We start from the raw sequence: 27981 nt of genomic DNA on the forward strand, positions 1-27981 counted from the left end.
ACAGTCGACGTATTTGCAACTGAAAATAATTTTACTATGCAGGAATCTTTTCACATCTTTTCCGTGTGAGTGAACAGCACAAAAACAACAACAAGAACACATCAGTTATGTCAATATTAACTTTAATCTTTTGACAACACATTTCATAAATAACAATTCATTATTGCTTTTCTCTAATTTGTATTTAAATGATAATAGAGGCTCGGTCATCGTGGGTTACATAGTGCTTGCAGGACAGTGCAGGAGACGGCATTTTCATAATAACTGTTAAATTAAATGGGACATCAACATAATACCTAGCGTTCATAAAGAACCTGTGCTCTATTCATTGTCTGAAGACAGATGAACAGCTTAGAAACAAACAGCCTGACTATCATCCACATAATCAGTAAAGTGTGTCCATAGTTTAACTCTATTGTTTCACACACACACACACACACACACACACACACACACACACACACACACACACACACACACACACACACACACACACACACACACACACACACACACACACACACACACACACACACACACACACAAAAGATGCCTTTATACATAAAAAATATGTCACAAATTCATTACACCATAATAACAAATGGGCACAATTCTATCAAATATCTAATGAAGCAAAAATATTTACAACAAAAGAGGGAGGAGGGGGAACCAAAAAAAAAAAGGTTTCTGACAAAGTGACGAAGACTATTTGAACTGACACAATTAGGACACACCAGTTTGGTTTTCAATGTTTCCCAACTGAAGACTCACGAGCTTGACTCTGCAGCGTGTGACCCCGAATCGAAATAAACAAAGGGAAACAGGCAAGAAATAACAAGAGCATAATAATATAACATTTTGTATTATAGAGTATATTTACCAAGATATCCAATGAATTAAAAAAAAAAAAAAAAAGAAGTTTATATATAATAAAGCCTGAGTCCTGGTATTTCAGATCACAACACACTGAAGACGTACAACAAACCAAACAGATTTTGGCCATGCATGTGCTTAGTTTAAAAGTCAAGTGCAAGCAATACAGCAGTTGTAGGAGGGTTATAGTCGTCCCCTAGGATCGGGTACAGTAAATGACTTGGAGCTGTGAAAATATCTACTGTAAATGTGGGATTATGAATGACTCTCTATTTCTCCTTGGGGAAACAGAATTTCACAGTGTAAACAAGCATAGGAAAAAATCGGACTATTTCCTGAAGCAAATACAGTATATAAGACATTTACATCAGTGAACAAGGCATTATGTTTGGAGCTGGAGTTGCCAGTGACTTTCATCTGAGTCCACTGTCCTGTTTTTTATGATAAAGTCACATTTCTCAAGTGTCCTGTTTCCCGCAGATGAAAAGATGAACATATGAACCCATCAGCATTCCTGCAGTGGGTTACTAAAAGCTTCTGTGATCCCCTGGCAGGGTCAGAGGTCAACTCCTTTCACCAGTGCAGTCTCCAGGGTGACTGTGAAATCATTGAGCGTGTGTAGGATGCGGGAGAGAGAGTGCACGGCGGCACGGTCCCGCAGGAGAGCGCCTTCCTCGTAAGTCCGTGCTGTCAGGGGACAGTCGGCCAGCACGGGGAGCCACTGAGAGAGAAGCCGGTCCCTGCCAAGAGGAACACGATCAGTGGTCAATAATAGTCCAATAAAGGTCCAATAAATGCCTAATGAAGTTTAGTATCAGGCTCAGGTTACTTTATTTGTACTTCGTTTGATTAAGACAAAATATAAACAACTCAGATGATATCGTGATGCAAGAGGATGCAAGATAAAATCTAAAATAAAAGTGTTCCCGGCTCTAATAATCATGATTTACAAAGAGAGAGCAATAAAATAACAGTAAAATAAATAACTACTAGAATAAATAAAATTAAAATGCAGGTAAAAAAAAGAAAAACTCTCACTGCCAGTCACTGTTTTTAATTCAGGTTAATTTTCCAGGTTAAACAAGTATTATTAATAATAATAACACATTTTATTTATAGAGCGCTTTTCTAGGAACTCAAAGACACTTCACATAAGTAAAAAAAATATATATATCTACAACACTCAACAATGAATCGAACATTAAAAGCAGTTTGAGTTTTGATTGATTGATAGAACTGGTGCCATTTCTACTAACTTTCTCTTAGTCTTTCTTATATTTATTTATTACTTAACTTTTTCTCATTCTGTAGAAACTGTTTCAGAGTTTATTAACCTGAATGTTCAGATCATTCAATGTCTGAATGTCCAAAATACAAGAACTAATATCTCTGAGTGATAAAGTTACAGTCATTGGACACAGCTGTTTTCATTAATTGACAGTTCATAAAGAGACAACTTGTGACTATAACCACTGCTACTACACAGAGACCCAACTACTGTCTTATCACAATGTTTGTCTAAATAATTATACTGTCTACATAAGGTATAATAAATTAGAAATAACTAATTAAGCTTGCTTTGAAATGTCAGTAAACTATACAACTTTAATTTATCTTTATTGGTTCTATTGGCGCACAGATGAGAGAAATAAGGATGTTGTAGCAAGAATGTCAGCCGGTGTCACAGTTATCTGAATGAAACTCTATTTTTAAACAAGAAATTAATTGAAACTACATTTCTAAATGTGTATTTTAGTTGCTAGACAGAGACAGACACAGTTGACAGAGAGAGCTTTTTCCTACATCTCATGTCTAACTATATGTAAATGATTCATTGTAATGTGAGTGTAGCTAGAGAACTACTTCCTCAAGGCCTCAGTAAAGGAAACTATATCCCCTCTGTCCAACACAATATAGCGAACAGGAAGCTTTCTCCAGCAGGGAGAATAAGTCTCCCTATTTCTGGTTTACATATGGATCATAAATCTATGTCTTAGACTTATTACACCCAATTATATCATGCTATTGTGGGATTATAATTTTGTCTCTCTGAGGAGTTAGAGACAGAGAGAGCGCTCGCAGCTGCTGTGGGCTCCCCTGATTGCCATGACAACCAAAGCCTGCTCACACACACACACACACACACACACACACACACAGCTAGCTACAGAGAATGACAAGACATTAATAAGCTAGCGCTAGCTGGCTAGCTAAAGATAATTAGCAGGTGGCTAACAAACAAACAATTTAAAGCTGAATGATTTTAATATTAACACAAAATAAGAACAATACACCTTAAATATTTTACCCTACTATGAGCTGTTCCTTAATTTACATTAGCACTCCTTCAGGAGCATAATACAATTAAACACATTAACCAAAGCTAGCACTTAGCTAGCGATTAGCGGTTAGCACTTAGCTAGCGATTAGCGCACAGCTTAGCGATTAGCGGTTAAATAGCGGTTAGCACATAGACATGGTATTAACATATGGGCCAGAGCAAGGCACAATCAAAATTGCTTTAGGAATTTTCTAGTTGGTTCTATTGGCGCACAGATGAGAGAAATAAGGATGTTGTAGCAAGAATGTCAGCCGGTGTCACAGTTATCTGAATGAAACTCTATTTTTAAACAAGAAATTAATTGAAACTACATTTCTAAATGTGTATTTTAGTTGCTAGACAGAGACAGACACAGTTGACAGAGAGAGCTTTTTCCTACATCTCATGTCTAACTATATGTAAATGATTCATTGTGAGAGTGTAGCTGAGAACTACTTCCTCAAGGCCTCAGTAAGGAAACTATATCCCCTCTGTCCAACACAATATAGCGAACAGGAAGCTTTCTCCAGCAGGGAGAATAAGTCTCCCTATTTCTGGTTTACATATGGATCATAAATCTATGTCTTAGACTTATTACACCCAATTATACATCTATTGTGGGATTATAATTCCTTTTGTATATATAATAACATTTACATCTTTCTTCTCTTTCCTATTACACACCCTGCCATATTGGGAGGGAGGGGAGTCTCTTTAATTTTTTGAATTTAAAGATGTTTGGGAGGAGTTTTTCCTTGATGTTTTCTTTGGATTAATCTTTGAGTCTTTTTTTAAAATGATAAACACTCACCTAATTCCCAGGCAGACGAACAGCTGGAACTTGCCCTCCTTTCCAATGTTTCGCGGCGAGGCATTGATGGCGTTGACATAGTGGCACAGCGAGTCGCAGGGCAGACCCTTTGTGAGTGTTGATCCATGCAGGTCACCCATCTGATCAGCTGTGTCCATGGAAACCGCTGCTTTCTCTACGGGGAAGAGTTGGTCACACTGTCAGTTCATAACAAATTACTGACAATCGGGGAAAAATAAGGATGTGGAAGACAAAGACTGGAGATAGAGGGAGAAAAAACACGTGCTTTGTTGCATGCAATTCGATATGTGACATTCATATTCACCGCCACCAGATGGAGATAGAAAAACAGACATCAGCGAGAGAGTAAAACGTCACTTTAAAAATGAACTCACATGCTCACATTACTTACCCACAAAGTCCCAAACAAACACGTTCCTCTGGAAAAGACGGTTCGATTTAAACCCATGCAAGAGGAACTTCTCCAAAGAAAGCACCAGGCCTCCTTCACCGCACAACAACACTGTCAAGTTTCCCCTCTGGGATGAGAGAGAAAGGGAGAACTGAGTTAATTAGAGGCACTGTAAGTATGAGAGGCTCATCTTTCAACTTCAGTAAATCCTCTCTTATGAGCGATAGAAGGCGCTGCAATTTTCCCAAATCCTTTAGCAGCAGAGAACAATTTGTTTGTTTTTTTAATCTAAAAAGGATCTTCTTTCATTTACTAAGAGGAAGTAAACAGAACAGAGCAAATTCTTGTGCACTGAAGATGTTATTACAATGAACTGCAGGCCCATTACAGACAGACTAAAGTCATCCATCAAGTCTCCTCAGCGCTTTTAACTTGCATGAGATAAGAGAGCCTAGTCTGATACACCGATGAGACAAATGAGGCTCAGGATGGAAACAAAAATGTATTAACCATTTTCTCCATTTCCACTTAGTGAGCCAACAGGTTAAAATAATGTTCAGGAGCTGAGTTGGTGGGACAACACTCACTATTACAGTCACATACCTCTTGTTCGGGTTTGTGGAAGTGTTTCACAAGGTTATTCGCCGCCTCCCTCATGTCCTCTTGCACTTCAACAGACAGCATTCCTGACAAGATAAATCAAGTTAAAAATAGGAGCATGGGGATGAATGATGACAAACATGAGGAGAAGTGGACAGGGGGCTGAGGAGAGAAAGGCGATACGGAGAGCAGGATCTGTTATTGTAGTGAGCATACAAACAAGTAGGTCAGCTATTGAACTAAAGAATGTGTTCTTTGTCAGCACGTACTGCTTCGGCTGCCAAGCGATCCCAGGACTGCCCGCACACTCTGGGAAGGAGAGGCCAGCTCCGGTGGCGTCCCTGTCCACCTTCCAGCATCCTCCTCCCCACCAGGTGACACCAGCTGACCAATGAGAACTCTTTCCAGGCTGCCATCGCCCACACCTTTCCCCAGCCATCGGCCGCATGGGAACCTAAGGGGAAAGAAGACAAGTGTTTCATTATATTAAAAAAGTGATTTACAAAGACACGGCGTAGGTTTGGGCCATCTGTTTCAATCAGCTAGTGTCGTGTGTTTATTTTTCTAAATAACTCGAACAGTGAGTCCATTAACTACAAATCACATATTGTTTACATCAGCAGTTCCCAATCTTTTTAAATGACCCCTTTTCTATCATTGAGCAAACTGACAACCCGTATTTTATGGATATTTCATATTATATTCAATGCAATAACAGTAACAGGACAGAACAACTGATAAACTGCAGGAGGTTTGTGTAAAATGAGCGAGCGATTTGAATTAAGTTTTAGCAGATTATATCCTGTTAATACTGCATCAGAGATGAGATGTACTGATTTTTTAGGGACTTTTTATATAATTCTCTGTCTGTATTATGCATTTTTCTTATTTTTTAAAACAATAATACATGTTTAATAGGCTTCTTTTTTTTGACAAATTCAGGTTTTTGTTCTTCCTGACCTCCCTTTTTCCATTGTTCTGTTCGCGCTTTGGTTTTGGTTTTGGTTTTGGTTTTAACTTCAAGGTTTATCTTCAAAGTTTAGATCTTAAATAATAATCTAAACTTCATAAATAACAATTTTGTTTAGTTTTCTTCACAGAAACAAATAAAATGCTGAGATATCTTTCAAGTTTTCTTACACCCCTTAAAATCAAGAAGGCCTTGCGACCCCCAGGTTGGGAACCACTTGTTTATGTATTTTCCAAGGCAATACATAAATCTTTAGACTAATTTGCTCTTTACTAGGCAGCAGCTGTCAGTTCATGACAGTATGGTGTTAAATAACCTTGCAGAGACGTGAAATATGCCCCAAATAGGAAATAAGTATGTCTACACTATGATATTATCATGTGATAAAGCAGCTTTCTCATAGACACATTTAAGGAAGCAAGAGACATCCAATATGTCATCCAATCTTTACCAAACGGGGAGCTGTTAACTACAAACACAGCCACAGTTCTGTGTTTAGAGTAAGTCAGAGTGAGAATCTTACTTGTAGGTGTGTCCAGTGATCTCATTATACACCATCACACAGTCTATCAGACACTTGGCCAGTAAGCCAGAGTTCTCCTGGCCCAGCTGCAGAGTGCTCAGTCTGCCCAGGTTCTTGCACTGAAATTAAAAGCACAACAGTTAAGTACAGTTAAGTGTATGTATACATGCGTGTCTGTCCGACCTGATGATGACCTTACTGCTGAAAAGGGTATACAAACCTGGAAAAAAATCTCTTGCGTGTTCTTCGATATCTGTCTAACTCCTGAATCACCCAGTTCTCCCGACACACACACCCAAGGGTTAACTGTCGCCATTGCAATGCTCAGCTTCTTCATGGGTATGATAACAATACGGTATGGAATATCTGGAGAGACACAAGAGACCGAAAAGCAAAGTTTTATTTATTCATGTAATTTCCTTCGCACTAAAAAATGTCTATTGATTGAGATTTAAAGGATTTATGTGAATCCATAATTATTATTTATTTTATGTAGCGCTTTAAAAGTTACTCAAAGGCACTAAAAATGGTAACAATAATAACAAAAAGACAATCAGCACAGGCAATATGTATAAAAACAGGTAATATAACAGCTATAAACAAAAAAAAAAACAAGTGTATCTATTAAATAGGAGGAAAAAAAGGGGTTGATAGATCACAGATTCAAAGCAGATTTACATGGATGGGTTATGAGTGTGATTTTTAAAAGATGGGAGAAATGTCTGATGTGTCGGTGGAGAGAGTTCCAGAGGGAGGGACCAGGTAAGAGGGGTGAGGAGGTTGGCGTCAGCAGATCTGAGTCTGTCGGTGCAGGAGAATTTTGAACTGGATTCTTTGTTGAATGGGGAGCCAGTGGAGGTTTTGAGGGACTGGGGTGATGTTATCTCTGGTGCGGCAGTGGGTGAGCAAACGATCAGTTTTGGATAATCTGTTCAGGATTTTGGCGGATTTGCCGTTCAGAATGCTGTTGCAGTAGTCGAGTCGTGAGGTGATGAAGGTGAAGGGCAATGTTTTTCAGAGGATTTGTCCAGAAGCAGTGAGCCATCGATGCAGAGGAAGAAATTGTGGCAGGATTTGATGAGGGATTTTGGGCCGATGATCATGATTTCAGATTTGTCACTGTTAAGTTTGAGGAAGTTTGCTTGCATCCATGATGTCTGTGAGGCAGTTTGTGAGGTTGGAGTAAGTGGCAGCATTAATGGATTTGGTGGAGATGTAGAGCTGGGTGTTATCGACAGTGGAAATGTAGTGTATTGTAAGTGGCAGCAGTAATGGAATCCATGGGTGTAATTCAAGTATATGGAGGGGTGGAGATGGGGGTTGTAAAATAACCACAACTCAAAGCAAACCTTTAGTGTCCTTGAAAGCTCTAAAAGCTATAAACCTGACAGTACTTTCTACCATTTTGTTGTTAAAGTTTACAGGACTTACTGATGGAGGTGAAGACGCGTGTGAAGCAGAGGTAGTCCACAGTGTTGAGAGAGAGCAGGTGGAACAAAAACTGCTCCCTTTCTTCCTCACAGAGCAGGAATGCATGTGGTTTATACAGCTGCCTGTCGGGAGACAAGAAAAAAGCAAAGCAGTCAGTAATAATCATGGAATATGTATATTTATATTTGTGTCATTAGGTAAACTATGAGGGGATTCTGACCTGAGCAGCTCCTGGTTTGTAAGAAGCTCTTTCAGGTGTTGGGACAGCATTTTCTTCTCCAGAGCCAGGTGGATCCATGCCCGAGCCTGACCCACCTCAGACAGACCCTCATTCATAGTCTGGATAAACCTGCAAGAACAACAGACAGACTCACATAAGCAGTGAAAAACAAGCTCTAATGTTTTACTATTTGATTTTATATATCTTATCTTTACATCTTTTAGAAAAATCAAACAATGTGGCCAAGAAATATAACCTCTCATGACCCCTCGACAACAGAAACTTCAGACAATATATTGGTTGTTTGAAAATGGAAATGAAGCAGCATTAAAGTATGTTACCTCATATCCTGTATTAAGGATTCTCTCAGGAGCAGAGCGCCATCATCAAATGTTCTCTGATCTGAACCGTTGGACCCTGAACAGACAACAAGTTAAACACCAATGATCATTCGACTCTTAGCTCAGTGATTTACACAAACAAAAAAAATGTCTGTGTTCAGACCTGGAGACTCAGTTGGTGTCTCTGTCTTCCCCTGGGCTGCCTGGTAGTGAAGCAGATGGGACCAAAGAGCAGACTTCCCCTGTTGAGAATAAACACACTTGTCAATATTCAGCATGTGCCTGCTGTCTCCTCTTCGTGTGCATGATGTGAATTGATTACATGAGAAAACACAGTTCCAGATGGGGTTTTTTTTTAGGTCATCTGAGCTTGTAAGGCATGTTAAGTTATGTCTCTGACCTGTTTCAGCTGCAGACCATGGCCCCAGGTTCTCTCCAGTAGGTCACACAGACCGTGGATGAGTGTGTTCTCCTGCAGGCCTGTGATGTTGGCTTCTCCCTGACCCAGTTCCACACTCTCCTTCCCCATCCTCTCCATCAACATCCGTTTGGTCTAAAAGAGCCAGGAAAGATTGTGGCATTAAACTCGAGCGACAATTTAAGAAATTAAAAGACAGCGTTCAGACTCCATTACCACGCAGACAAAGCCCTCACCTTCAGACGACACTCGCTCAGCAGCCCGTCAACGAACTCGCGGTGAGTCTGAGTGATGGCTTGAGGCGATGAGTCAAGCAGCTTAGACTGGCGGAGGTTCTTCCTTGCAAATGTGTGCTTCTGTTAAATAAACAAACGGTAATAAATCAGACACAAGCTTCCTGAGGCCTGTGTGTTTGTGTCTGTGCGTCTGAATAGATGAAAGTACCTGTCTCTGGTCATTGTCCACTCCTGAGTGTTCGGCCACTGTTGATCTCTTGGGGTCGGTCCTGCGTGAAGCTGTAACCCGACTGGACCACCTGTTCACCCAGATAACACAGCAAAATAAAATTCACCATTATAACTGTGTTTTTTTTGTTTTTAAGGAATGTGTGCCTGTGTATTTTGGTAGGTAATAAAATACACCCTGGTAACTAGTGATACACCAATGCATCCTTTATTGTGTGACGTACCCCCACAGCTCTATCAGATGAACTCAAGTATACCTTCGACATGTTTCCAAAATGTGTTTTTATTTTAGTTGACATTATAGCAAATGTAAAGTAACATTATGACTCGGATAAACATGGGAATTAAATCAATATGTTCTATCATACAGTTGAATTGTGAATGTTTATGTCATTTTGGTGAAATTTGTCCATTATTTTTAAAGAGCTAACAAATTCAAATTATTTTTAACAATTTTAACTGTAAACTACTTTTAGCAATTTCAACCCGATTATCAATTACTTTTAGCTAACTATATTATATACTATATTAACCATTTATCTAGTACTTTTAGCTAATTCTTTCAGCTGTTTGTAAATAACTTTTAGCTAACTATTTACTGTGATAATATATTTACATAAGATCAGCATCACCCTCAATGTGTAAACTTATTTGGATGTTTATTTTCCTCCTAAAGTATGTGGCTATATTGCTTTAATCACATTTTTTCCCAATTAGATGAGCTACTCCCTATTGTACCATGTGACGACTGCACAAGTACCCTCGGGCTAAAGTTACAAGTGCACGTGGTTGGGAATCACTGTTCTTCTCTGTTCTCGCTGAATGACGGCAGAAAACAAAGGCTCACTTGTTGGTGTTTTGTCCCTGTGCGAGCACATCAGCCTGCAGCTTGGGGAAGTAGCCCTGCTGGTGACGACCCTGGCCGATCCTCATGTCCAGCAGGTGGGGGTGAATGGCTGTGTGGTCGGCCTTCAGCAGCCTGCGCTCGATGGCCTGAGCTGCAGACACAAACACAGCAATGGTTAATCTCCAACAGGAGTATCTACTGTGGATATATTCAGGTTGTTTAAGTACTAAGTTTGTTTGGTTGCAAGGAAAGTCACAGAAAGTACAAACAATACAAATAGTACCATATATATATAAAGGGATGGAGCAACATCTTTAGTCTAAACAACAATGGTGCAGACACACTGAAACTCAAGCAGATAATTCATTGTAGAGCGGTTGGCAGGACTTTAAAGGAGGGTTTGACATAAAGCTCTGTCCTCCGCTTATACCGTATAATGCTCATCCCCTAAAATATCCTTTCGTTCCCTCTCCAATCCCCTAAATTTACCCTTTTTTCCTCCCTCACATCAGATTATAACCCATCCCCTTTGTGTTTCAGTGATTTATTTGATTTTCATTTCTATTTATAAAATGTTTCCATCAGTTACTCTTTGAATAGTTAAATGTACTGGTACACAAGTCCCCTCAAGCAGAGTTTAGGCAATTTTCAGCACTTATTACAGAGGAGAGAGAAAAATGTGGTTGCAGAAAAGCCAGGCAACATAATCAACATACTGTACAGTATAAACCCAAACACAAGGACAGATGGTGAAAGATTTGCAGACTCCCACTTTAAAATCTGGCATCCACTTCAATCACATCATTCTGCTTAATCTACCAACTGGGGCTTCAGTCTACTTCCTGTCTATCTATATCCTGAAAATAAACTGGGGAAACATCCTGATGTTGCTCTTGTTTTGTTGTAGGGTGTCATTAAAATGTGCAGCGTCTTTAAATGACTATATGTAATAATTTAAGTTACTATTAAGTGCTTTTAATTGTGTACATGTCATTGTCTGTTTCCAGAAGCTGTAAACTTAACTAATCAGTCATGTCTACACCTGCACATCACTGTCAAATTTACATGAAAACATATGAAAATGTAGTTATATTAAGAATTTCTTGGTCAGAAAACAACATTGATTTGTATGTATTAAAGGTAAAATTGAAGCTGGATTTCTGTTTTTGTTGCATATTTTGCCTTCCTGGTCTTGACTTATTTTCCAACAACATGGCACTTTATTCCATCCTCTTTTGTTAAAGAGCACCTCCACAGTACCTGACTCAAAGAGTGAGGTGCACTTCCTGTAGCGGCAGGGGGTACGGGAGTCCTCTTCGTCTGTGTCATATAGTCGATCTCTCTCCAGACGGCTGTCAAACAGCTGCTGCAGTGGCTCTCTATCCGCCCAGCGAGATATGACCTTCCCGTCCACAAAAGAAGAAAACATGGAAGTCTCCAGGAACCGGGACAAGAAGTGCAAGTGGGTCGCAGGCTGAACCGAGAGGAAGGAACCCTGAAACATTGAAAAGCACAAACGCTTTTAACATAAACAGAGTTATAATGTTTCTATCACAGAAGCACAGAGACGCAATCCTAACATACATTGAAATGTTTGGCATGAATACAGTAGTTTTGGATCTATCTATTGATCTTTGTGTATTGATCTACTGAAGTACCTTGTCAAAGCTGAATGTCCCCTCTCGGTTGCTCAACCAGGAGTCCAAATCAAGAGCGCTGTGGATGACAAAGTCCTCATACCTGCCAAACATGGCAGCAAAACGTCCAGCAAACACCTCCCTTAGCTGAATGTTTAGCTTCGCAGCCTTCAGCTCTTCCTCCTCCTCCTCAAAAACGTGGCCCAGCGTCTTCCCTCCATCTGATATTTTTCCTCCTCCGCACCTCCGTGCCAGAGCCTGCAGCCTCTCCAGCACCGCCAACTCCTCGCCTCCGAGGTTCCCGTTCCTTCTGTCCTCCATCAGATCCTCCAGCACCAGGCTGTTCAGGCGAGGGGAGGTGGTTGTGGGCTTAGTGATCGCACCGCCCTGAGGAGGGAGCCCAAAACGCAACAGTACCTCACTCAGTTCCTGGATCAGCTCGATCTGGTCTGGAAACACGGGAAGGTCCTCAGGGGCCTCGACACAGTGGTTGTCAATGTCCACAAAGCACAGGTTGGCCTGTGGAGAGACAGCAAGAGAGTTAAAAATATGAAAGAACAATATTCAACTGGCTCATCCATCAGATAATCATAACAGGTTTAACCAATCACAATGCACAGACTCTTCTGGCTGAGCTTTAACATCCAATTAAGATCAGAGATGAAGATTTACATCCCATTAATAGATTCTTGGCATTTCACCGTGATAAGCCCTCAGAGGATATTAGCATATGAAGGATTATCAAATGATTACTGTTATCACTGGGAAAATTATGGAAATATCAGGCTTTCACACTCGCAAACAAATCAGAAAAAAATCTGTGCCCATGAAGCTGCTGAGAAAAGACAAGCGTGTGAGAGCGATGGCTACTGATTTGAAAGTACTGCTTGTGTAAGCAGTGGTGGAGCACAGTGTAGTCAGCAGCAACGTGACCTTCAATGGTGACCTCAAGCAGTCAGTTTACAGCCTCAGGGGAAGTTGGTAGATGTGCTCTAGAGTGGATGGTTGCAGACATCCTTTTACTCTGTGCAGCTTCATCCTACTAGTTAATGTCTTCACTGTTTAGTATTTTTGTCATCTCTTTATTTAAAATGTCATAAGACCATGTTCTGAAGATTTTCCATGTATATCAATATTAAGAAGGATCACCTTTCTGTGTGTGTGTGTGTGTGTGTGTTTTTAAGCCACTCGAGTAAATAATAAAAAAATATAAAAGAAGAAAAAACTAACCAAAATCATACATGTTTAACCATGGAGCCTAAGCTTTTCTTATTAGGTTGTTATCCAAAAGAACATTAATATAAGAAAATCAGACAATGGCATTATCATGGAAAAATTTACATAGTCCAAGTATTGGTAAATGGCTGAAGGAACTGCTTTTCTTTTTTAAATTAAAATAAATAAGGGTCCATTTAATAATGATCTTAAAACACAGAGACTAACATCAAGGTGGCTGTGGTATTTACTTATACATATTATTTCAATTTTCATATCTGTTTATGTTTCTTGGAAAACGAATAAAGCATTTAAAAAAAAAAAAGAATCACACACGAGTAAAATATTTTCCACTTGCCTGCAAATTACCACCCATACATGAAATGGCACAACTCAAGAGTTAAGTGGTGATCCCTAATTCTCATTAATTATTCAGCGAGTCCCATTATTCGGGATTTCTCATGCTCTGCGTTTTTGCTTTCATCCTCCCCCAAGCTATCTTTCAACTGCCTCCTTTCTGGGGCAGAGTGACTTCAAAGAGGCTTCAGTGAGATATTCATGCAGCATAAAGTGATCTCGGGTGCAGGACTGGATTGGTGAAAGGGAAATGTATCGTCTCAGTTCGACAGGCCGGAGGCAGAGGGTAAGTTGTCACGCATGCAGCACACAGAGGGGATCAGCAAATGGCTGAAAGAACACTTCGATTTAGCAAAACATTTTTAGATCCTTTTGTGTGAATGTTTAACGACATGTCTCCATCCTGAAATTCTGACTGGCATGTTCACACAGGAAACTACAGATGCATTGCTCAGTGCTGTACCTCGTGAGGCAGGTGGAAGGAGGATCGCTGAGCTCCTTCTCGGCGCTGGATACCTATCAGGAACGGCACGGGAGCATCCAGGAGGTGATGTAGTGGAGCAGAAACAATGGGCAGGTAGATGTGTTGCCACTGGAATGGAAATAGCAAAGTGGTGATGCCCTCTGCCACTGTCATCAAGCGCTGATAGTCTGAGGAGATGAGAAAGATGGAGAGACAGATTAGATTAGCATGGACCAAGAACATTCACCTTGAACAGTATTTTAATGAAGCTGTTTACACGAGCTGCTTATAGAACGATTTAATTCATATTCCTGTTTACATGCTGCACAGTGCGGCCCAATTAATGACTGACGATGTTCCATACTCATTAAGTTACAATTTCCCTGTAGTATTAAACATTAAACCCATTTGTCATGCTGTCACTATAGATTACATTGTGGTGTAAATTGTGGAAAAATTTGATATAGATTTAGTTTCAGTTTACATCATGTATTGTACTTGTCTTATCGTTCTGGATTGCTAAATCCTGCAAAATGGATTACGGTGCTCTCTAGTCTATACTCACATCTGCTATCCTACACTGTCTTAAAACTGATTTCCTTTATGTCATTAATAATATCTTCCTCTGATTATGACCTTTTCCGCATTTAGGTAATCTGTACATTTTGGCAATCTCAAATAACTGAGTAGTGTGCTGACCTTGAGAGCAAAGTAGGACTTGCGTCTCCAGAAGTGCACAGGTAAATAGTTGCACCATATTGTCCACACCCAGGAGGGAGAAGGCCTCTCCAAGAGGATACTCCCCCAGTGGAAGCTCACCGGGCCCAGGGCGCTGGCAAATGATGGGTCCCTGCACCCCATGGAACCTCAGCGACCTACCGGGAGGAGGCAGGGGCACCTCGTACAGGATGTTATGGATGTAGCTCTCCAGAGGGAGGGGTGGGGGTGTGTGCGATGTCACAGCCTGGTGCAACTGAGACAGAAACTGTCGGGCAGCTTGAAGGAAGGGGAGCGGCGTGAAGATGCAGAGGGCTTTAGACACGTACAGAGTGTCTCGTGCTGGATCAAAGGAGCCTGCACAGCCGAGGCAGGTGGTCACCCCGGCCAGAGACTCGACGTCTGACTCATCCAAGCTGCTCACAAGTGAGTCCATGCTGGAGGTGGACGGCGAGGAAGCAGACGAAGACGATGAAGAGGGAGAGGAGGCAGAGGAAGCTGAATGATGCTCCACGTGGTGCATCTGGTAGAGAGTATGCATGGCAGTGATGATCTGAGCACTAGTCACCTCCTCGTAGAAGGTGTGGACAAAGCCGTAGGAACGCGTGCCATCGTCAAAAGACATCGTGAACGAGTGAAACTGGGGATCGAGCCGGTCTGCTTGCGTACGGAAGGAAAGACCTCTCGGCATACAGAGCTGAGGAGAAAGTGTGAGGAAGGAAGAGTAAGAGAGGGTTTAGAATAAAGTCGCAAATAAAATGTAAAACTTAAAATACAATAAACTATACTATACAAACTGGGTATGTTTGCTGTATTTATGCTACTGGCACAGGTAGTTGTTTCGGGGTCTAAATACCCAATAAAATTACTAATACCATAAACAAGTACTGTGGTGTCTACTCAGAGGTAGGGAAGGCAAGTAATTAATTTAATTCCACCTGACTGCTAACAATTCTTCAGAGACTCATGCTTTCAACAGCCTGACCTGCTTTTCCAAAGGAGAACAATAAACATGTTCTGTGTACTTGGACAAAAAAAAAAAAAAAAAAGAGTATAACCTATTAGAGGCAGTGAACAAACAAAGCTCCTAATACACCTTTATACCCAGCTGATTTTTGTTATCAGGTTCCTCTTTTGTCATTTGTAACAATAGTCATGTACACTGGTTGGAGGAGCCACAAAACATTTGCCCTACAAACATGCACATCTTGTCCCTCCTTATTGTTTCCATTGTCATGAGAGAGAATGAAGGACACTGAAGAAGGGCGAGTGGAGTGTGAATGTGTGATCCAAGATCTCACCATGTTCACAGCATCTTTATTGAAGGGGTTCCTGTCTGTGCTTTCAGGGTAGTGCACCAGAACCTTTGACTTGAAGGACCGACGAATGGGGCTCTGCTCAAAGGCCTCGCCTGAACAGACAGGAAAAAAAAGGAAAGAGATGTTACAGCAGTATTATATTAGTACAGAGTGATCTTTCACCTTCATCACTGCTGAGACAGAATTCATTACAAGATGAAAGGGACAGTGCAGAGGACATCACACAAAATGACGGCAGCTTTGATTCGTGAAAAAAAGCTCGGTCAGGATGACCTTGTCTGACTCTGCTGGGGGAAAAAAAAAGAAGTTCATCTGTTGTCAACAGCGAGAGCCATTCTGCAGCAAAGAGGGAAAAACCCTTCCAAGGGTTATGTAACTCAACTCATTACCATAGAGATAGACTTGAAAAGCGGTACAACACCCCTCATCCCTGACACTCTGCAGTAGCAAACTCTTTACACTTGTAGGGAGTGCACAGGATAAAAAATAGGATGCTTTTTTATATATCAGGAGCGCTCTAGCTCGGGGGAAAGGAAGAGAGATTTCTATATAACAGCTGAATTTGCACTGCATGCAAGAAAACTCTACAATACACTCCCACATTCCCAATGCACCGATTTTGATGTATCGTCACGTCTGGCTCAAGTTTCTCCTCTCTTCAGTCTCTGCACCTTGTGTCAGCTTCTAGCTCCGGTTACATACAGTCTGTGTGAGCATGAGATGAGGAAGAGGAGCTGCTGAAAAATAGACAGAAACAAACTGTGTGTGTATGATTCAGTGTGTGTAATAGTAGTGAATGAGATACTTTCATTATTCATCTGCTTTCTAAGAGGATGCCCTTGAATAGTCCTCCTCACTGTAATCCACCATGAATTCACAGTCTTCATGTTCAGCTCTAACTGACATCACTAGCGTTGCAAGAACAAAACAACTGCAAATGGCAAACTTAACAGTCTTCTCTCAGCTGCCAGCTTTGACGCACTAGTTCAGCATTCAGGAACATCCACCTCACCTGCCTACGAGATGACGCACGGCACCCCGAGAGAGAGGAAACCGAGCCGCAGGCAGAGCGAGGAAGGAGCACCACTTCAAGTTAAACTGAGTCAGACTGGTAGGTGGGAGACAGAAGCTAATGGATCACAGAGACAAGAGGGGGAGTCAGTGTTCTTTGCCACGGATACAAATTGGTGTCGGCGATGAGAGGCAGAAACGAAAGCCTCGCAGAAAGGACACCTAGTTGCCATGGTAGCAATTTCCGCTGCGGCCTTGAAGATAACCATCAAGACAAAGCTCGTCAACCGTTACGTCACATTCGAGTTTCATCAGCTGACCCAATTAGAACCAACACGGCTCCTGACACAAGTTCCCACCGAAGAGCTTACACCAAAGACTGTATAATTAAAAAGGTTTACACACAGGCCACATTCATGTTCTCATTCTCCGTGTTCACAGAACAGAGTCAAAGGGAGGTTTGCTTTAGTGTTTAAATTAAAGCTTAAATGCCTTTCAGTTGGGCTGTAATTAGCATGTTTCCTCCTCTCCCTACATTAACATACACACAGTAGAAAGTATGTGTGAGCTAATACGGTGCAGAATACTTCATCAGAAAGGACAGAAACTACAGATTATTTTCAAAATCATTTAGTCTGCCAATTGTTTTCTTGACTAATCGACTGTTATTGTCTGTAAAATGCTGTCCTTGTAGGTTTCCTTAAACCAACCTTCAATTTTCTCTCACATAAGACGAACAAAATCCACAAATCTTCACATTTTAGATGCTGAAACTAAATGATGTTTGCTCTGTTTTTAAAAAATTAACAAAATATGTGCTGATTAATTTTCTGTCTAATGGACTTTTTCAGCTCTAATCCTCAGTCCATTAAATTCCTCATCACTGTCACCATAATATCAATACTGTCAATGTTTTTCGTGGAAAAACAACAACAACAACAAAGGGTTTCATATTCATCCCACGGTTTAGACATTCATCACAAAGATTTATGGCCCTGAATGGTCCCCCATCCCCTAAAAACAGGCACACTTAATCAGGGATGATTGAGCAGCCATAAAGGTAGACATCTGTCATATTCGCCAACTAAATTACCCTCAGCTGTCCATCACATCATTACATGAGAAGATGAGGACAGATATAAAAAGTGGAAAGAGATTAAAATGACAGCAAATGTCAGCTGGCACTGACTGATGAGGAGTTGTTCCTTTTTGCCTCGTACAGTTTAAATCACTCCGTCTTTGCATTACAGATTTGTCCGTCCACTGAAGGTGAATCATAAAACAAGGAAAATGACACATTTCTCTTTTAATCTCAGAGACATGGTGCTGGGCTCTTAAAATAAAGGATTAAAGAAAGTGTTGAGTGCCTAAAAATAAAACAAGTCAGACTCAGACAAATGCAAAGAGTATACATCTCAGTTCAACATTATAACGCTGCTCTCAAATGTTCGGTCAGGGAGTTCTTGCCCTCCACTGATGTCATCCCCCCGTGACAGTCATCAGGCCTGAACCGGAGCGCTGAAGCCCCGGCCATTCGGCGTGCCAACAGGCAACGTCATGTGAAATTTGATTAGGCTGCAGAAAATACAGTGGCATCTATTGAGAGGCCAACAAGAGCAGATTGTTTCTCTGTATGCATTCACTAATTACAACAAGAAGAGATACTGTATGACCTCACACAACCAAAAACACTTGGTGTACACAAGTGATTTAACATCTCTTGCTTGACTGCAGCTTATAGAATATGTATGTAAGGAGAAAGAGATCCCTTAAACAGAGCAGAAACCACCTCCCCTGCTGCAGTGGGTCTGTGATGACCTCCTGTTACATAAGGAGATTGGTGGAGCTCAGATATATAATAGCCAGCAGTGTTGTCACTCGCTGCAGGGACACAGCCATCAAAGTCCCCTGATGGTTTAGTTAAAGCACTAAATAATCTGCAGCAGAACAACGTGTTCCAAAATGATACAGAGCTCATCCTAAATATATATATTTATTATTTGAAAGAGGCATGGTTAAGCATGTTTTACATCCATCTACATCGCCTGAGGATGTCTTTATTCATGAGCTACCTTTCTGCTACCAAGAACAGGTATAATACAGGGTGTGACGGCTGCTGGAGCTCCAAAAGAACTCAAAACCTGGAAGTGACGCTCAAGCAAGCACACCTGCATGGTTGTTGTTCCTCACACACACACACACACACACACACACACACGTGCAGACGTCACAGAGGGCTCCAGGATGAATCTGTCCTCACCTGAGCCGAGCCAAGTGTCAACAACTCGGTGTGGTGGAGGAAAAGCAACACCACCTCTATTTTCTATCCACCACAAATAAACCACCACTGCAGATGTCATTGCCGTGGCAACCCCCCACATCCACCACATCCACCTACAGTATTTCTTCACCACCTTTTTCTGCTGAGAGGTGTTTTTCTTGGTAAAACAAAGGGGTCCATCTCTCTCGTTTGAGAACAGGGGAGGTGATGAGAGAGCTGAACCTTATAGATTATCTCCATTGTTATCAACCCTGGGTTAACCACTGCCTGGATGCTTCATCTTCGTTCACTGGGCAGGACAGGATGCTGTTGTCCTCCCTTTACTGAGCCCTTTCTCTGCTATGCTTCTCATCAGGGGTGTAGCAGTGGATGACTTGCAGAAACCAACAACAGAGGAAAAACTATCATCCTATTTGGATTTTGTGCTTTTGGTTATTTAGTGAAAAAAAAAATATATATATATATATAAATATATATATATCTTATATCAGCATTAAAAGGTTTAAAAAAAATACACAAATCCTGGAAAAAATATGTAGCAAATTCTGATGGGATATATCTATCTATTTGTTATTAATAATATAGGCTACTAGCAGATTTGGTGTTGTCAACAACGCTTTGAAAGCGGAATGAGGCGTACAATCACAACACATGGACACACAAACAAAAAAAAGCCATAAAATGGTAAACATGAAGCATGACATTAAACATATTTGTTTTGTAGTGTGGTATTTGTTTCCTTCATGTTTTATAGACCATGTACCTGCTCCATCGTCCGGCTCCAGGCCCGTCTCCGTGTCCACTCCACACACAACAAAATAGTGGGCGAAACGGCAGGAAGCCGATCCGGTGGCCGCTGCGGTCCCGTTCATCCTCGACGCGTTAATGGTGAGAGAGAGACAGAGAGAGAGAGATAGAGAGAGAGAGAGCTCCGTTTATACTTTCTGCTTCACGGTGTGGATGTTCATAGCTGAATGCAGCTAATCCGAAATGTTTGCCGCCTCTCTCTTTCCTCTTCTTCTCCTGGTCCTTTACCTCCTCCGCCGCGTTGATCCGTGCGCTGGGTTGTTCGCTTGTGTCCCCGCCCGCCTGCAGCCACTGATCCACGGCGTCTCTCTGATGGAGCTCCGGAGGATCCAACGATGGTCATCTAGTGTGTTCAGATGGGGGGAGGGAGGGAGGGAGGAGGCTGTGTGTGTAGGCCGGAGACAGAGGGAGGGAGGGAGGGAGGAGACAAAGACATCATCGTCAATGTTCATCAATCAGCCTCAATTTAATGGGTGTTGTCCAATTTCATCATCTTTTTTTTTTTTTTTTTAATACATCAGAATGACCGGAAATGCATATTTAGACTAACACACATGGTTGGGAGGGTTACTGTCATCTGTAATCGATACAATCACTAATTACCTGTTAAAGAATGTAGTGAGTAACTTAATACTAAAAGTATCACAATATTAAAGTAACGTAACTTGATTAAGGACAGAAAAAACACAGCCAATACATTTCTCACCATTTTATTGCATATAGTGAATATATTTTTCATTATAGTCTTTTTTTATTATTATATATATTACTATTTGTGATTATTTATGGTACTATTTCAACTATATTCCCATATGCTGCTGTATCTGTTTTTAATTCCTCCTACAGGGGATCAATAAAGGAACATCTTATTTTATCTTACTTAATTGACACTGGCCATGTGTCAACACTGGAAAAATGATTACTTCTTCCTTTTACTGGTTACTTTTGGATTACCTCAACACCAAATATGCAAATAAAGACAAGACATATCAATAATACGTATTCTATAAGACAGCAGAACAATGTGACTTTAGAAAATAAAATGGAAAGAATTTTAACATCAAAAATGTTTTTTCAAAAGAAAAAGTGATGTATTTTTAATTTGTAATCCTGCTAAATAATCCCAATTTTTGTAACTGTAATCTGATTACCCTTTTTTCCCCTGTAACTGTAATAGATTACATTTAGCCTACCTTTTTTTGCATCCTGATTACGTAACTCAGTTACATGTAATCCGTTACTCCCCAAGTCCTCCATGTTTCTACAGTAGCCCAGAATGGACGAATCAAACACTGGCTCTAGATAGGGCCTTTCACAGCCACCGTAGTTTCTCCTACACACATCACAGCTCGTTCTCATTCTCAGGTCGTCAAATATAGACGCGAGCAGTGTTCAGTTAGTTGCAATCTACAACTTCACTCCCACTAAATCCAACACACTGGTCCTTAAAATACTCTTCAGTAAAGTTACTTGTTATTCCTTACTTCTATATCTAGTCTTTGTTTACACAATTATCTGTATTTTTACTTGGATTCTTGCTCTGCTTTTAAGACGTCGCATGCAGAGTTTGTTACTGATAAAGCCAACTGCACAGCCTACAATCTAATGACAGCAGAGCTTGTCACAAATCCAGTGAATATTTCTGGTTTAATATATGTGAGCTAACAGGAGAAATAAGGATCTGGATGTCCATCATATTTCATATCAGGTATTTATTGAACCATTCAAAAGAGACATAACAAGCATATTTCTCATTTTATAGGCAAAATGTTGACTAACTTAATTTAATAAATATGAGAATCTAAGTCACAAGTAAATCAGCCTCCTGCTGTATCTGTTCTGGTAAACCATGTTGCCTGAGAGATATTTAGGATTTGGGTTCAATAAAGTCAGTGTCCAAACATAAAAATGTGCAGCATTTTTTTTTTTTTTACACCCTGGCTCATGCCATAAAATCCTTGCATTAAAAATTATATTCAAACACACAATTTTTCATGCAAATTAGAGGTACGCACCTACACCTACCCTCCTCTCGTAAATATTGTTAACAAGTCAGCAGATGGGTCCACAGCGCCAGTCCTCCAGCTAGACAACATATGGACTTGTCACTTACAGCCTGTCTTATTACAGTAAGTGCATAACTTAACATAATAAGGCTTCAATTTAACATTCACTCGCTGTTTTAATTCACATGTTCAAACACAGAAATCGTGGCTTTTATCATTGTTGTTATCATTATTATTACAGACTGCTTTCACAGGTCATCCCTTCCTACATTTATTTCCAAGCTACATATCTGCACGATATTTGTGGTAGTTGAAACAATCATAGCAGTCCAGACATCCTTTTCCCCTGCAGCTTCCTCCAGCTCCTCCCTGGGGAAATAGCAGGTGTTCTTAAGTTGAGAGATGCAGCCCCAGCAGTACGTCCTGGATCAGCGCTGGGGGGTTTCTCCCAGGCGGTTATTGTTGGTGCACTTCCAAAGCCAAAGTTACATCCTTTACAGGTGTTCCAACTACCTCAACTAGCTCTTCTCAATGCGGTGGAGGCAGTGTTTCAACTCCAGGGTCTTCCTGACACATCGAACTTCTCACATTGTCACAGAGCATGCAGCCAACCGCTCCGTCTCACTTTGGCTCTTCTAAAGTCACGATGCACTAATTCTTAAATTAAATATGTAGATAAAAGATGTTGCTTTCACTGAAGAACCGTCAAGGGGTCATCTTTAAATCCATCATGTTGATGAATTAGCGAGGACTGGAGCTGTAGCACATCCATTCATTCGTGTCTCGAAGGCATGCTGAGGTGTGCGGCCAGAAGCCTCTTCAGCTCTCCGTCTTAAGTGTCTCTCTGAACCACAGAGGAGCAGCAAGTGGGGTCATGCAGCACAAGTCATCCTGACACATTCTCTAGAAAATGTTTGGCAGTGGGTTTGGGTTCAGAAGTTTCACCTGGAATATATCTTTCAGAGAAAGTAGGTGAAGTTCTCAGAAAGAAGGGCACTGTGGATCTTTGAAGGAGAAGAGTCTCTGGCAATAAGAAGAAAACTCTTGCTGGCAGGAAAAAAGAACCGGGAGAGGTGGCCTGTTTTTACACGACTGAATGAATGAATGAATCTTGCCTCCTGCTCACTCATTAATTAATTGTAGTGTAAGAAACTCGGAGGAGTGGCTGGTGAGGTGGAATAGATAATTTAGTTGAGTATATGTGTGGTAATAATTGATCTAGGGAGAGAGTGTGCAAGCTGAGTATCCAGAAGAGGCTACACAGCTTGCTCTAAGGTTAATGTCAACAGATTTATAATTGAACTGGAAGGGTGATAGGTTGACGGCTTTGGTAAAATGTGTGGGAGCTAAAGCTGTGCATGGATCAAGAGTGCAGTTCTATGTCAAGATGCGAGCCACCTGGGCCTGAATCTCCCCATCAGGGTGTGAAAGCAGCTGGACCAGTCTGCTGTGGAGCTGGGAAGACTCATCTAACATGACCCGGAAGAGGCAATCCTGCTTCCGCCTCAGTTCATCCGCCACCTGGGCAGACGGCCTCCAGGCCTTCAAGTTCCCTGCAAACGTCAGCAGTCGCAGAAGCACCGCAGGAGCTGTGCGTGCATCAAACACCAGCACAACAGAAGCCGGTGCCTATGGCAGAAAGCATAAAAAACCAGTATGAAAATTAGGATTTATAATGAAACTTGGACCCCTGTTTGTTAATGTTAATAATACTGCACTTCTGTTTGTACTAGTTTAACACAGAATCAACTTCTATTGCTTGTCCAAAAAACCCTGAACAGTTTAGGTCCAAGATACTGTATCAGATCTGCTGACCCAGTATGAACCTTGCAGACCTCCCTGGTCGGCTGGCTCTGGATTACTGGCTTGTTTCCAGTTGTCAAAACAAAGCATGCCTTCAATTTCTATGCTGCTTGGAACAAATTGCCAGAAGAACTAAGAATTGAAACAATGCTGAATACCTTTAAATCCAAGTTAAAGACCTACCTGTTTAACATTTATTTTAATTTATTTTCTTTTAAATCAATTATATTTGTTAGTTTGTTCTATTTCTTTTTTACAGTTTTTAACTTTGTGGTTTTCTTTTTTCTCACCTGTCTAATTTAATAGTTTTCATCTCATGTGCTGCTTTTGCTTGCTTGCTTTTATAGGTTTTATCATTTGTTTATTTCTGCTTCTGCTTGTGAAAGCACTTTGAGTTGCCTCGGGTATGAAATGTGCTGTATAAATAAATGTGCCTTGCCTATAAATACAGAGCCATGCTAACGATCCTGCTGTGTGTTATATAAAAACATGCCCGACGACACCAGTTGTTTGACTTACATGGGGATGATGAGATTAAGACTGCATTATCATCCCTTTGTTCTTACCTGAGCTTGAACAATGTCATCCATCATATCCGGATTAGACGACAGATTCACAAGGACCTTCGAAGCCTGAACCTGAAACACAAATATTATAAGCGCTTAACTCATTCATATTGCATCCTCAGCTCTACTGGCCACGTCTGCTTTCCAACAAACTTTTTTAAAAATGCGCCAATACTTTATAATCATGACATAACAATCGTTTAAAAACAACTTTAATAGCTTCTGACAACTGATTTTGGAACGAATGTGAGGACGATCATTCAGGTGCAACGAAATGATACTGACCTGTAATGCTTCATTGCTCACGACAAGCAGAGAGAGTAGAAGTGTAATTGATTCCTTCAGCAGGTGTTGATGTTTATCTGTGACTGAGAGGTTTGTCAGGAGCCTCAGAGCACAAAGCTGAAGGTCAGAATTCACCGGTGACATCTCAATCAGCTCCAGCACTTGTGGCACATAAACCTGTGAAACAAGGTGAGTTTTTATGTGAAACGGACATGAATATATAACCCAAAAACAATCTTGTACAATGCTATTTGTACACGACAACATACCTTTATTTGTTCCTGGTTTGGGATGTTCATACACAGATTATTTAAAGCATTCAGAGTCTGCACTCTAACCTCTGCCGCAGGATCAGAGAGGAAACCAGCTACGATATGAATCCCTTCAAATTCCCGTATTAAATTCTGGAGGATCAGTGAAAAAAGAAAAAGAAAAATGACATTACATGGCTGCACAGAGATGTCACAAGCTGTATACCGAGCAAACAGCACTAACCTCACTTCCAGAAGGTTTTAGACAAAGTTTACTTACCTGATTCACAGTGAAGGCAGCAGCATTTCCCAACGTAAGCAGGATCCGACATCTGTCAGATGGATTATTGCTCGTCTGCAGACACGACAGCAACATTTTCAAGTGCTGTGGCTCCAAGTTGCCAGGAGACTGATGAATAATGTCACCTATGGAGCAAAATAAACCTTTATCTTTAAAGAATACATAAAAAAAATTGCTCATTCATGACATGAGTGAGTAAGAATGATTAGTAAAAATGAGAATAATGAGCATTTAATCCATCCACAACCCTCTCACAGGGCAAATTATTAAATAAATATGTAAACACACAAGCTTACAGGACTTGTTTAGCTGTAAAATAAATAGAGACAGCCTAGGCCGGTTTAGGAAACCCTTGCAATGAGGAAGATGACATCAAAATGAAACTATTTAACACTGGGATGTTATTTTTAATAGGTGATAGCACTGGAGGACACTGGCTACCACCCAGCTGCAGTTATTGTTAACAGTCCAAAGCTCTCCATATAATTCTTTTAAAAGCCTAAAACTGTGACCACAGTCAGGAAAAGACTCACTCTATTATACATAACAATGACACAGGTTTATAAGCTTCATGGTTCTCACCTGATGCAACATCAGGTCGGGGACAGACCACATCCAGTCCGGACACTTTGGCCAGCAGACTGCCCCGCTGCAGGGTAACTTCACTCGGCTGACTGGGGACACTTTTCTTATTTTTCCTGAAGCTTCCGCTGATAAGTTTGTATATCCCGTAGGAAGCTCCGGCTCCGGCAACTATTCCCAGCAACGCTTTCATGTTGCTGAGCCTGGGAGTAACGCTGCCATCACCCATGCTGCTGTGTAGCTAAAGCTTTAGCTACAGATGCTCTGAAAACGTTGCGGGAGTGAAATCTGTTGACTCACCGGCTCCTCGGTTCGCTACCACGGACGACAACGCACCGAAACCCGCCACAAAGCAACACACAAACTCATTTACACGGTCGCATTGTTGTGTGGGGGGGAAACCTGGAGAAGTTCGCTGACGAGCCACAGTTGTCAACAATGTTCTGTTCCTGTTGTTCCGGAGGGGGTTTTGTGTTGCCAGATTTGGACCGACACAAAGTGGCCCAATCCGAGGCTAAAACCCGCCCAGTCATCATAAAAACGACCACATTTCTGTGGTTCGTTTAGGAGAGGTGGGTTTATATACGCATGTATGTATAATACGAGCGAGAAAATATAATAAGTTGATATATTTTTTAGGTGATTTTTAATAATAATGAAAAATGTGTAGTTAGTCATACGTAAAATAAGTGGCTGTTGACGGGTGCAAGCGTTTATGAGTATTTTATCATACAGATATGACTGAATGATAATAGTGGGGTTTAAAAACAGCTTATTTGTAATTAATAATTAAATTATATTTGTTTTTAGGCCTGACTATGATCAGTTATCGTTAAACGGAAAACCGTCCGATCTGGCAACATTGCGGGCAGCTCAGAGTGGCCGACCAAATCTTTCGCTGGGTGATTTACAAAGCGTTTCTAGCAATATACCAAATCTTAGCTTTCAAAAAATCAAATGTTAAAAAAAAATGTGTATATAAATGTGTAATTTGTTAACTGAAAAAAAAAAAACACCCGTGTCCCAGCGTTGACTTTGTACACTTCGTTACATTTAAATCGTGCTGCAGCGCATTGGTTGCCCAACACTTAAAAAGTTAAGTTTTACTTCGTTACCTAGCAACCGTTTCCAAATGGAGATGGAGTACCAGGCAGAAATCTGACAGACGCTGAACTGAACCAGCGTTTAGTTAGTTTAGTTAGTTTAGTTTAGTTAGTTTAGTTTAGTTAGTTTAGTTAGTGAGGCTCTTAACACCTCGGTAACTATCGGACTTTGGACAGATATGGCTGTAGCAAACACCACGTCTGTGCTGAAAGAGTGTGAGCTGAAACACTGCCTGCCACAAATATATAAGGTAGGTTATCCTGTGTCATAGTTAGCTGTAAGTTAGTTATTTTTAGTAGTTAATAATAAACATTACATTCACTTTAAATATTTATTTGTCCTGAATTTGTAAATTCATAACGTTACCTATGCTGATTCCACCTTCTTCCACGACAGGCCTTATTGACAGCTTCATGCCTGTCATGTCCCAATGACCCAATACAGTTTCTGAAAAACGCCCTTCTGACCTTCCAGGGACACGATAATCTCCAGGATGTTGACTGGTAGGTTAGGTAGACCTCCTTGCTTGTGACTTTCCTTGAGATGGACACTTGGTGGCTCACTTGCTCAAGTTTTCTTTTACTGCTCGGTAGTGGAAATCCCTGGTAGGCTCCCAAGTGCAGAGGAGTGAAGATTTCTCTCTCTGTCTCTCTCTCCAAAAATGTAAGTCAGGAGAGGTTTCCAGTTGCATCATGATCTCCTCGGGTTACACTGACCACCACTATTCATTTGCCCACATTAAGGGACACTTAATCTGTTAAAGTACAGATTATCAAGTACTCCATGTACAGTAGATGTACTTGGATCGTCTAGACCTTTACTATTATACTTAAAGTGACTTTAAAATGAAGCACCCATGGGGATCATACTACTACTACTACTACTACTGTACTTAATTCCACTTACAATTACAGGCATAATTAATTTCTAGACCACATATTTGATGGTCTTTGTCATCTTGTTGGATGGTAAATACATTTAGGTTTAGAAATATCACTAAACCTAAACAGTTCAGTAGCATTTTAATTCTGTTGAATCATTCAATA

At 40.8% G+C, this 27981-nt stretch overlaps 3 protein-coding genes across 6 annotated transcripts in view; 1 reads left to right on the forward strand and 2 right to left on the reverse strand.

Annotated features, from left to right (window-relative positions):
- Positions 1–105: 105 nt before the first annotated feature.
- LOC127353610 (DENN domain-containing protein 5B-like) lies at positions 106–27385 on the reverse strand. 2 transcript variants are annotated; one of them, XM_051382950.1, is made up of 23 exons: positions 27302–27385; positions 20266–20419; positions 19994–20103; positions 15921–16030; positions 14602–15316; positions 13903–14090; positions 11889–12386; positions 11491–11725; positions 10231–10381; positions 9364–9454; positions 9156–9275; positions 8902–9054; positions 8665–8743; positions 8502–8577; positions 8161–8289; positions 7941–8062; positions 6730–6875; positions 6510–6628; positions 5286–5470; positions 5020–5102; positions 4417–4543; positions 4005–4179; positions 106–1613 (listed from the first exon to the last, which is right to left on the reverse strand). In XM_051382950.1, the coding sequence occupies exons 1-23, from the start codon at positions 27357–27359 to the stop codon at positions 1430–1432; spliced, it is 4008 nt and encodes a 1335-aa protein (XP_051238910.1). In that variant the 5' UTR covers positions 27360–27385; the 3' UTR covers positions 106–1429. The 2 variants fall into 2 exon arrangements, with proteins under 2 accessions (XP_051238910.1, XP_051238911.1); XM_051382951.1 differs by lacking the exons at positions 19994–20103; positions 20266–20419; positions 27302–27385 and adding an exon at positions 16553–16659.
- armc10 (armadillo repeat containing 10) lies at positions 21735–26286 on the reverse strand. Its single transcript, XM_051382964.1, has 6 exons — positions 25832–26286; positions 25229–25374; positions 24967–25101; positions 24698–24874; positions 24413–24484; positions 21735–23672 (listed from the first exon to the last, which is right to left on the reverse strand). Exons 1-6 carry the CDS (start codon positions 26058–26060, stop codon positions 23421–23423), a joined length of 1011 nt encoding a protein of 336 aa, XP_051238924.1. The 5' UTR covers positions 26061–26286; the 3' UTR covers positions 21735–23420.
- The window catches only part of fbxl13 (F-box and leucine-rich repeat protein 13), a 33963-nt gene continuing 32925 nt past the window's right edge, over positions 26944–27981 (forward strand). For all 3 annotated transcript variants that reach the window (XR_007881334.1, XR_007881333.1, XM_051382955.1), the window contains exons 1-2: positions 26944–27185; positions 27332–27438. Coding sequence is in view for 1 of the 3 variants with exons in the window: in XM_051382955.1 (XP_051238915.1) it covers positions 27114–27185; positions 27332–27438 (179 nt within the window). In the remaining 2 variants the exon portion in view is untranslated. The remainder of the gene's footprint in view (positions 27186–27331; positions 27439–27981) is intronic.

This window comes from Dicentrarchus labrax, unplaced genomic scaffold, assembly GCF_905237075.1.
Source record: "Dicentrarchus labrax unplaced genomic scaffold, dlabrax2021, whole genome shotgun sequence".
In the NCBI taxonomy this organism is placed as follows: Eukaryota; Metazoa; Chordata; class Actinopteri; family Moronidae; genus Dicentrarchus; species Dicentrarchus labrax.

Bases quoted from the DNA above. Each gene is read 5' to 3' on its own strand.
- armc10 (XM_051382964.1), bottom strand. From the start codon at position 26,060: ATGGGTGATGGCAGCGTTACTCCCAGGCTCAGCAACATGAAAGCGTTG. The intron at 25,375-25,831 runs GTGAGAACCATG...TTTGCTCCATAG, and splicing joins CCGACCTGATGTTGCATCAG to GTGACATTATTCATCAGTCT. The intron at 25,102-25,228 runs GTAAGTAAACTT...CTGATCCTCCAG, and splicing joins CTGCCTTCACTGTGAATCAG to AATTTAATACGGGAATTTGA.
- LOC127353610 (XM_051382950.1), bottom strand. From the start codon at position 27,359: ATGACAGGCATGAAGCTGTCAATAAGGCCTGTCGTGGAAGAAGGTGGA. The intron at 9,055-9,155 runs GTGAGGGCTTTG...TGGCTCTTTTAG, and splicing joins TGAGCGAGTGTCGTCTGAAG to ACCAAACGGATGTTGATGGA. The intron at 4,180-4,416 runs GTAAGTAATGTG...TCTTCCCCGTAG, and splicing joins GTTTGTTTGGGACTTTGTGG to AGAAAGCAGCGGTTTCCATG.